Here is a 10,063-nt window from a genome sequence, read left to right as displayed (position 1 = left end):
TTGGAGAAGAAGGTGGCGAAGAAAGCAGGTCGACGTCCATGAGGAAGAAGAGAACTTTCGAACAGACCTCCGAAGGATGAAGCTGCGGAAAAGAGTGAGGGAAGAAAGAAAAGGCGAGCAGAAGAGGGGTAGAGAGAGGAGCAGCCGTCAGCCCGGACAGCTGGAAAAGAGAGAGGAGACAAGAAGAGTCACCCGGGTCACGTTGATTTCGAATATGATTCTGTAGATTCGCATTCGTGAAGGTCCGTGCCCTCGAAACTTCATCCTCCTCGTAGCAGACCTGAATGCCCTCCTTACCCGAACCCAGAAAGCTCCTCCTCCTCATCCTCCTCCTCCTCCCGCTCCTCATCCAGCTCCTCCTCCCGCTCCTCCTGCTGCTGCTACTGCTCCTCCTCATCATCCTCCTTCTCTTCCTCTTCATCACACTCCTCCCGCTGCTACTGCTGCTGCTGCTGCTGCTCCTCCTCATCATCCTCCTCCTCCTCCAACTCCTGCTGCTGCTCTTCATGCTCCTCCTGCTCCTGCTCCTGCTCCTGCTCCTGCTCTTGCCCCTGCCCCTGCTGCTGCTTGTTCTGCTGCTGCTTGTTCTGCTGCTGCTGCTGCTGCTGCTGCTGCTGCTCTTCCTGCTGCTTCTGCTGCTGCTGCTGCTGCTCCCCCACCTGTCCCTCCCCCTCCTGCTCCTGCTCCTTCTCTCCTCTTCTCTCCCTTACCCTATCCAATTTCAGCTTCTTCCCTTGTCTTTCCCTCGCCCCTCTTATTCATGTCGCATCTCTTGCGCTCACCGTGATGTTGGGAGGAAGCAATCTCTTCACCGTCTCGATGACATTCAAACTGTCTGTCGACACGAAGACGGACCTGATCGACTCCGTTAGCCTCCACCACCACCGCCTCCTCCTCTTCCACCACCACCACCACCACCTCCTCCTCCTCCTCCTCCTCCTCCTCCTCCTCCACCTCCTCCTCGCTTCCTCTCAACCCTTCTCCACCACCACCGCCACCACCACCTCCTCCTCCTCCTCCTCCACCACCTCCTCTTCCTCCTCGCTTCCTCTCAACCCTTCTCCTCCTCCTCTTCCTCCTCCTCCTCCATTCTGCTGCTGCTGCTGCTGCTGCTGCTGCTGCTGCTCTCCTCTCCATCATGCCTGCATACCTCACATTTTGCCCTCTCGCAATCTCCTCGAGCAGCACCCGTACGTAGCTCTCAGGGGGGATGCGATTCCTTCGCACAAAATGAATGTCAAAAAAAGCTCCTCCCGCTCCTCCCTCTCCTCCCTCTCCTCCCGCTCCTTCTCTCCTCTCATCGCTTCGTTTCACTCACGCCTCCTTCAACTTGTCGCCATGCCGAATGTGCAGGCCAACGACGGGCGGCTCCCATTTCATCCTCCTCCTGCAGCTTCGTGAGCCTATCGATTCCTTCCTCTCCCCTTTCCTCCCACTTCGCGTCGAGCAGCTCGGCTTTGAGCCATGCTCGGGGACGGAGGAGGAAGCGGAGGAGCTGGCCCCGCCACCACGCCACCCCCAGCCCCTGCAGGCCCTCGGGGAGGTAGTTGCGAAGAAGACCCGCCTGAAGCAGAGAGAGTCAAGAATGAGGAGGCGTAACGAAGAGGAAGAGGAACACAAAGGGAGATGCAGATACAGAAATGGAAGAGGAGGAGAACGAGGAGGAGGAGAACGAGGATGATGATGAGGAGGAGCTGAGCAGAACCTTGATCGCTGCTGTTTGCGAGTCCCAATCAAACAGGAGGTGTCGAGGCCCCCCTGAGCGATGGAGGGCGACGTCCTGCTTGTCGTCAAGAGGAGAAGCGCTGAGGGTGTGACATACCCCGAGAGCGAGGAGGGAGGGAGCAGCTTTAGCCTCCTTGTCGTCTACCGAGCAGCTTGAGATCTCCTCGAAGAAGCAGGAGAAGCCACCCCGCCCGCAGTCTCTTCGATCCACCAGCCAGAAGCCATCTTCCATCACTGGGACTAGAACCCTGACGACCCTTGAGATGGAGAGCAGGGGCAGGGGGAGGGGCAGGGGCAGCAGGGGGAGGGGCAGGGGAGGGGCAGGGGGAGCAGGGGGAGGGGCAGGGGGAGGAGATGATGGAGGTGGTGGATGCAGGACCTGTTGGTGTAGAACGCGAGGGTCATTGCGAGGCTTAGCATGTGAGCATGAGCTCCAAAGCCGAAAGCCTGAGACGGGAGGTAGAGAAGTTTCCTTGCCGTCCTGCAGTCGGTGGGCCGTTGAAGCATGTCGAGCTCCTGCTGGACACGCTCTTCCGCCTCCTTCATCTCTTCCTTCCCTTCCCTCCCATCCTCACGTCCCTCAGCCTGACTGGCAGGGCATCTCGCCACCTCCTCCTCCTCGCGGGGGCTGGCAGGCCATGGGATCGCGTCTCCTCGCCGCTGCCATGCTCGTGACCTTTACGTGTGCTCGTGCGGCTGCTCACCGGGTCAGCAAGGACGTAGAGGCGAGTAGACACATCCATCCTCCTCCCTCCCTGCTGTCCCAGCAAACGCCCGTGCTCGATCATCGCATGCTCGCCGCGACCCGCTCGCATGAGAGCAGAGGTCAGGTAGGACGAGTACGCCGAAGACCTGCTGAAAACCATGAGGGACGAGCCGGGTGGACGGGCGAGACGGATGGACGGGCTAGGCCAGGAGGGAGACAAGCAGGGGGAAGACAACCTTGCTTTTGGACTGCAGGAGGAGGAGGCGAGGGCGAGAGCTCGCGGCAGCTGCTTGCACATGTCTTGATGCATCTCCTCCTGCAGGCGGCTAGCTAGCAGGAAGCATCTCGCAGCCGAGTCAAAGTATTCCTGCCCACCTCATGACCAGCAGTGAGTCCAGCAGCTCTCACCTGCTGCTCGTACGTCAAGCCAGCGTAGACGAAGACGGTCGATATCCTCGGGTTCAGAGAGACCGCGAGGAGGTAGAAGCGCCGAGCCCGCATGCTGTTCCCTAACCCTCTGTGCACGTCGCCGATTCGCATCATGTTGTCAAAGGAGGCATGCAGGCTGGGCGATAGCACGAGCGCATGCTCGAGCATGGCCACAGCAGATGCCTCCTCGCTCGCTGATCCTCCTGCTGCTACTTGCATTTGAACACCAAGTTTCCACCTGACAAGTCGTCATCAATGAAGGAGAAGAACCCGTCCAACAGTTCACATCATGATCATGATCATGATCATGATCTCCATCGTCATCGTCATCGTCATCGTCATCATCATCGTAGTCATCATCATCATCATCTCCATCACCATCAGCATCAGCATCAGCATCAGCATCAGCATCAGCATCAGCATCATCATCATCATCATCATCATCATCACCATCACCACCACCACCACCACCACCATCATCATCACCATGATTCTCCGTCTTCCGGGACGTCTTGCACCCTCTTCTCCAGCATGCTGATCGTTTGTTCGACTGAGCTCCGCAGCTCCGGGCCCTTCCCTCCTCCCGCTCGCCTCCCACACACCCCACAGAGGCTGATGAGGGTGACGACCATCCAGACCGACGCAGACCACCAGCCTCGAGTAGAACCACAGGTATGGCGAGATCGATGCCAACGGCAGCGACATGAGAGAGAAAGAGTGAGATGAGAAGGAGAAGCACAGGGACAAACACGAGCGTCAGGTCTATGCGAAGGTAAACAAGCCTTCGTTTGGCAGGGGGAAAGATGAATCGAGCAGGCGAGGGCCTTGGCATGAGCGACATGCCCGCGATGGAGACAAGGTTGATGGTCAGCCACAGGGACTTCAAGGAAAGCTCCATGGCTCTGTCCAGAACAAGATCCAGCTGACCTCTCGGCTGCCTCCTCAGCTGTAGAAGCTGGAGAGTCTGCCATGGCAGGGCAGTGGCAGGGGCGACCGGTCGGATTGTAGGCAACTTCAGAAGATCTACCTCATGAACTTAATGCCTTCAGTTGCTTACTATGAGATTATTGAGGCGAGCCTGCGTAGACGATCCTCTTCAACTCAAAGTTTAGTTAAGCTCGATTCCCTCTGAGGGCGGCCCGGTGGCCGGCGGTGGCCGGGCAGTGACTAGTGAGTGATACCCCCGGGTCAGTAGGCCCGGCTGCAGGTCCGCGGCGATAGGCTGCCGCCGCCGCGTCATGGAGGAGAGGCGCGTCAGGCACAGGTAGGAGGAGGGGAGAGGACTGTGTCGGTGATGAAGTTGACTCCGACAGGTGATGAACATTGATTCTCTGAGATGACAACAAATTGTCTACAATCCAATATGAAGAAAGAGCGGAGAGCACGAAAAAATCACAAAGACAATTCAAATCGCAAAGAGCAGAATTATGCGTCAGAGAAAGGGAAAGACCAGCAAGGGGCACCAAACAAACACCCTTCAAAATTGTCTGTATCACATGGTAATGAAGTTTCGAATACATCGCAAAGGATTTCAGCACAGCAGCTACAAATGCCAAAGTTCTCTGGTGGTATAGGTTCACCACTTGTACTCTAGTTTTGTTTCCTGTTGTACAACCTTTAAAATTTTGTTGCAGGCCAAATATCATCGATCACCATTGCCTGGAAGACTTGGCAAACGAAAATGTCAGAAATGAAGTCAATTTATTCTTTCAAAGCTCCTATATTGATTTCATCACGTTCTAGTCCAGCATACACTACCATCAATAGACGAAGACTTTGAATACGTTCAAAATTCTCAGAACTTTCACTCTGGTATGGTAAGTTCTATTCTCCCTTGAGATTGAACTCAAAGTCAGATGACGGGAGCGTGCTGATATCATCCTCACCAACATTTACTTCCGCGCTCAAAGGTCTATAAGCTGAATCTTCGATCACAGTGACGAGACCAGTGCATAGTATCCTCACCATCTCCTGACTTTACAACTCGCTTGCGAAGTTTCGATGCTCTGACGCCAGGTGTCGATGAGCGTTTCGCGCAGGATCACTGAAATTGTTCCAAAACGTGCAGGCACAACCACCAGGCTGATTGAAAGATTCGAGAAACTGGATGAGGTTCTTGACGAAGAGGACCGGAACATTCGATCATCGTTTTCATCTCCCATGCTTTCAAATACTGATGATCTGCCACGAACTAACATGATTCGGCATCCCTTGACTCCTGGTAGCATTTTTACATTATCATCCAATCACATTGAAACCGTCTTTGGAAGGAACCACACAGAATCTAATTAGTAGACTCGAGCAGTTGGATAGCTTTGCGACCACCACACCTGTACGTCAGCGCACAGCGGGAGAAACAAGTTTCAAAGGTTCAACGGACAAGAATAGCAGTGAAGGGTCATTGGATTGTAATGACTTAACCCGCCCTCTTGACCTCGATCTGAGAGATACGGATGAAGACTCAATTTGTGATAATTGCACATGGGACTCACCACTTGATTCTTTGATTTCAAACAAAAGCTCCAATCCCTCTGCTTTACTACCAAATGGACAAGAACAAGAAATGTCAGACCTATCAGGTTCACTTGCCATCCTCCGAGTTGCTTCCATTCACATCTGTTGATTTCTTCCACCTCGTCATTTCCTCCTGCACCATGGGCATAACATAGCATGGAAGGTATGTTCTCGAATGTCCTTGAATATTTGATGATCATGCTTTCGAATGCTTAGCTCGCCGAAAGAGACCAAGAACAAGGAAACGATGCTATCTTTGGAAAAATTATCTATACAGGTGCTATTCACATCTGAAATTCTGATCACCACTAAAAACAAATGACTGCATGAAAGAACCCCGAAGAAGAATTTATCTGGCCTCTGCCCGCAGGATTTTGCAGCTTATTCCAGTTTGGGAGAATTGTAGGTAAGTTCCACAAGTGAGATAATAAGGCATTTCCTATGAGGATCCAGCGATACGTTGTGATTGCTCATCAATCACATCAGGGCAATTGATGAAAAGAAAGTGAATAGAATGGTCAATTCCAACCTCTTTCGGAGTACCGTCCCGGGCTGCATTTGCATTTTCACTATGGATGAAGCAGCCGACCATGGACACTCTGAGCAGGTACAGTCAAGTTTGTTTCCGAGGCGATGATGGCTTTGAAGGGTACAGCAATCATCGATGGGCAGCATCGGATGAGAGCTGCGGCAGAGGTTCTGTCAAAGAACGATCTTTTCTTTGACCTCAGTGTCGTGGTGGACTTGATCTCAGTCTCTTCTCTGAAGGAAGTCGAAGCTCTGTCTGACTTCAGTAGCCAGAAAGAGAAAGTAGATCAAACCAGTGCTCGAGCTTGCATCAACATCAGCAATACGTTCGTTGTGCATAACAAGCAAACCAACAAGAAAGCGAGGACGCACAAGAAGATGTCTTCGCAGGTGGTTAGATCCCATGAGTCTCTTCACAACTTGTATTTCTGTGTGCACGTCGAGGATGAATGGAGGAAGGAGAATGGTTTTCAAGTGTGGGAGATCCAAGCATGGAACTCTCATGGTTTTCCCATTCGAGGCAAGCAGTGGATCGAGCATCACAGCCTGCCCGATCAGCAGCGAGGCAGCTTCAAGTTCTGCAGGAAACCAGGAAAATCCTCTCGTCTCGTCGACGACACCGCTACCCCCTTGTGGGCCCCTCATTCATGGAGTCAGGCTCGATTCTCGGAGCATTTCCTGACGATATCGGGTGATGCTCGTGGGAGATTGAAAATCTTTCAATATCTCATGCTTGAAGAGGAGCAGAAGCAGGTTTTGCAAGCTCATCAGAAATTATGGAATGCGAAATCGTGAGACATTTGGGGCTGTTCTCTCAGCCAGCCGTTCAGTCTTACTTAGAAAGAATCTGACTGTATTTGAAGAGAAGCTGATGTTGAGAAGACAACACTCTTCACATTTTCACTCTCCTCCTTCACGCGGCTCCTCTTGCCTTCGTCGCAACAGAACCTCTTTCACTCCTCCGATGCCGCTCGGTCCTCCCACATCTACACCTGACCGTCTTTCCCTTGCGATCTGTACAAGTAAGGAAAGAAAGAATCGTGCAGGCTGTCGTCCTCCCCCAGCTTGTACCTGTCAAGTGTAAGGCATCGCCTTCCCTTTCTCTCGATTGACCTTCCGTAGATGTACCCAGGCTTCTCGACGAACTTCACGTCTCCTCTCAGAACATGCACCGCTAACGCTCTTCTGTCTCGCATCTTCGACTTGTTCTCGCCGCTGCCATGCCTGGGCGCTCGTCAGCTGCAGTCAGGTCGTGACTGATCTCACCAAGTGTTCTGGTGGTGGGCGACTGCGGACCCTGCGGGCACCAGGAGGCGGGCGATGTTCACCTGCGACATTTCCTTCCCTGCGGATGCTGCTGCTCGTCGCAGACCCTGCTGGTAGTCTCGCGCGGCATGAAACTCAGGCGCCAACTCTCTGTCGGCCTCCCACTCATGGGAACCAGACGCGTACTCGATGACGCCAGTCTCCTCGTCCGCGTCGTCCAGCGCGCACCAGAACGTGATGCTGTTGTTCTCCTCCTGGGCAAAGAGGTCAGGGGATGTCAGGGAGGAGCTGCTGGTACCGGGATGAACTGCTTGCTGATGTAGGGCGAGTCCTGATGCCACGAGACGCTTCCTGCCCCCGCAGGCTTCCAGATGATGGAGTCTTGCGCTATGCGTGCTGATGGCCAGCCCATGAGCTCGCACGCGGCTCGGCCGAACCTCTCTCCCAGCACGATGCTCGCGATGGTCTTGTCGCTCTTCCACCCGTTGCAGATCTCACGGACGGCGCCGGGCAGGCTGATGCCCTTCCTCCAGTGCCACTCGTCTGGGTAGATGCCGGTGTCGAAGTCGCCGGCGAAGAGACGATCCATGCGGCTCCTGCAGGCCTCCACCTCCTCCTTGCTCAAGACCTCCCCCAGCTGCACAAAACCCTCCCTCCTGAAGCTCGTCCTCGCCTCCTTGCTGATGTGAATCCCCATACTCACACGGCAGTTGGTCGCATGCAGCCTGCGAGGGCATGGAGGCAGGCGGCTGAAGGCTGCGACTTGAGATGAGCAGCAGAGGAGAAGGAACGCAGACAAGAAGAGAAGCCATGCTCTCATCGCCTCCTCCAGCATCTCCTTGCTCCTCTACTCCTCCTCTTCCTTCAGCCTCCCCTTGCTCCTCTACTCCTCCTCTTCCTTCAGCCTCCCCTTGCTCCTCTACTCCTCCTCTTCCTTCAGCCTCCCCTTGCTCCTCTACTCCTCCTCTTCCTTCAGCCTCCCCTTGCTGCCTCCTCGCCAATTTTTTTGAGCCACAAACTTTTAGGCGGGAAAGCGAAGAAATGGGAGAGCAGGGGAGCGAGAGGGGGAGGCGGAGGTGGGGGAGGGAAGGGAGGGAGGGAGTAGAGATTCGAGAGGACTAAGCAGAAATGGATGGAAACAGAACGAGCAGGCATGGAATATTTCTTGAATAGGGGAGAGAGAGCAGGATCTGAGAACATTTCAAGTCTTGAAACAGCAGCTTTCGAACCGATGGAAACGTCAAGGCCCTCGGGATCGATTGACGATCGACGTCTGTGGGGGATGGTATAAATTGTATGTGAATGTTCTCCACGTGCATGAAACTGTTCAGGTACATGACATGCAAGTTACGATGCCCAACCTCTCGACGAGGTTCCGTCGAAAAGATCCTCGTGTGAAGCTCCAGGCGTGTTCAATGATGCTTCAAGTAGTTCGAAAGTCAAACTTCAGTCATCTCGATGAGTTCAGCTTCCAAGATTCTCTCATTTTCTTCAACTCCTCAGGTGCTTTGCAAGTCGATGGTGTACTCTCAAAGACGTTGGTGGCAGGCGGGAGGCAGGAGGTGAGCCTCAAGCAGCTCGCTCTTGTCTGCATCCTCATCTCGTCAAAGATCTTTGACGCAAGACCAGTGAACTCAAAGTTGCTCAATCTGCATCCTTACTTTACAGATGTCGGGGCGAACCATGTGAGTATGCGCCGATATGGAGGGGACATTCATTCCTCTCTTCAGATAGCGAGCTTAGAGCTGCAGGTCTTGACGCTACTTGACCATGATGTCTCCCGACCTCTCGTGGTTCCTCGAGCTCTGCCTTGCCATCGACACGCTCACGGCAGTCGGTCAGGTGCTGCTGTATGATGAGGCCATGAGCCTTGCGGACGAGGAGGACGAGGAGGACGACGACTCGCTCGCAGTATTGAGCTGCCGAGTGTTGGACGTCCTGTACATCTTCTTCAGCGGCAACGAAGGGCTCGGCGTGCTGGCCAACGTTCCCTTCGATCTGCTGGCAAATGCCGTCTATGCCGCTGCTTTCTCGCTTGTCATCTGCAATGAAGTCGAGCAGCCTCTCGGGTCGCTCCTCTACTGCCGTGAGAGTCTTCCTGCTCGCCTCTCCTCTCTTGTCTCTTCTTGTCTCCTCTTGTCTCCTCTTGTCTCCTCTTGTCTCCTCTTGTCTCCTCTTGTCTCTTCTCCTCACTCTCCTGCAGTGGCAGCTCACCAGCGACTCGCTCCATTCTGGACGGTCGCAGACCTCCAGCTCGTCGCCAACGTTCTGCTGGACAATGTCCTGACAGACGCGCAGGCTTACAGGTTCAAGCTCGTGGAGGAGGAAGAGCCGCAGGACGTGAACAACTTGAGGCAGCGCAAGTGAGGCGACGCTGATGGCATCTAATCCCCTCGTCCTGATCCTTCTCCTGCCAGAACCTTCGCACCGCAAGCAAACGAGCAGCCTTGACGATCGCCTGATACAGTGAGATCGCTTTATTACAACTTCAAAATCAAGTGTCGCCCAAACTGCCCTGGAGGTAGAGAGGCTTGACATCCGAGTGGTCGAACTTCTTGCCACAGGACGGGCATCTTCTACTTCTGTCTTTGATGAGATTTTCCACGCACTGTCAAGAGATCTTAGCGACAGGAGGCAAGGAGGCATAAGGTTTACCTTCTTGCACGTCGCATGCCCGCAAGGAAGCACGCGATCTTTGTCTTCCTCGTTGCAGAAGCACTTGACACAGTTGCGGTAGTGCTTGAGCAGCTCATCTTTCGCACTATCGCCTGACCCTGACTCACCCGTGGGGGTGCGTTTCTCCTGCAGGGAGGGCCAGTGAGTCAACTTGAGGGAGAGAGGGAGGGGGGAGGGGGGAGGGGAGGGGAGAGAGGAAGGACGAACGAAGAGAACGAA

The 10,063-nt window shown here is 54.2% G+C and overlaps 4 protein-coding genes across 4 annotated transcripts; 2 read left to right on the top strand and 2 right to left on the bottom strand.

Moving 5' to 3' along the window:
- Positions 1 to 437: 437 nt before the first annotated feature.
- GUITHDRAFT_120848 (hypothetical protein) lies at positions 438 to 3,349 on the bottom strand (the record flags this gene model as incomplete). Its single annotated transcript, XM_005819893.1, has 12 exons — positions 438 to 647; positions 783 to 855; positions 1,151 to 1,219; positions 1,319 to 1,387; positions 1,437 to 1,564; positions 1,706 to 1,780; positions 1,823 to 1,973; positions 2,105 to 2,385; positions 2,430 to 2,577; positions 2,668 to 2,798; positions 2,840 to 3,098; positions 3,147 to 3,349. The coding sequence occupies 12 exons, from the start codon at positions 3,347 to 3,349 to the stop codon at positions 438 to 440; spliced, it is 1,797 nt and encodes a 598-aa protein (XP_005819950.1).
- Positions 3,350 to 6,010: 2,661 nt separating this feature from the next.
- GUITHDRAFT_120847 (hypothetical protein) lies at positions 6,011 to 6,697 on the top strand (the record flags this gene model as incomplete). The annotated part of the gene is made up of 1 exon (XM_005819892.1): positions 6,011 to 6,697. One exon carries the CDS (start codon positions 6,011 to 6,013, stop codon positions 6,695 to 6,697), a length of 687 nt encoding a protein of 228 aa, XP_005819949.1.
- A 191-nt stretch (positions 6,698 to 6,888) lies between these two features.
- GUITHDRAFT_90887 (hypothetical protein) lies at positions 6,889 to 7,865 on the bottom strand (the record flags this gene model as incomplete). The annotated part of the gene is made up of 4 exons (XM_005819891.1): positions 6,889 to 6,973; positions 7,016 to 7,126; positions 7,169 to 7,422; positions 7,467 to 7,865. 4 exons carry the CDS (start codon positions 7,863 to 7,865, stop codon positions 6,889 to 6,891), a joined length of 849 nt encoding a protein of 282 aa, XP_005819948.1.
- A 534-nt stretch (positions 7,866 to 8,399) lies between these two features.
- GUITHDRAFT_120845 (hypothetical protein) lies at positions 8,400 to 9,535 on the top strand (the record flags this gene model as incomplete). The annotated part of the gene is made up of 6 exons (XM_005819890.1): positions 8,400 to 8,453; positions 8,500 to 8,671; positions 8,717 to 8,853; positions 8,899 to 8,961; positions 9,011 to 9,254; positions 9,372 to 9,535. The coding sequence occupies 6 exons, from the start codon at positions 8,400 to 8,402 to the stop codon at positions 9,533 to 9,535; spliced, it is 834 nt and encodes a 277-aa protein (XP_005819947.1).
- Between the last annotated feature and the right edge of the window lie 528 nt (positions 9,536 to 10,063).

The sequence above is a fragment of the Guillardia theta genome (genome assembly GCF_000315625.1).
Source record: "Guillardia theta CCMP2712 unplaced genomic scaffold GUITHscaffold_200, whole genome shotgun sequence".
NCBI lineage: Eukaryota > Cryptophyceae > Pyrenomonadales > Geminigeraceae > Guillardia > Guillardia theta.
This window is presented reverse-complemented; position numbering and strand designations above follow the sequence as displayed.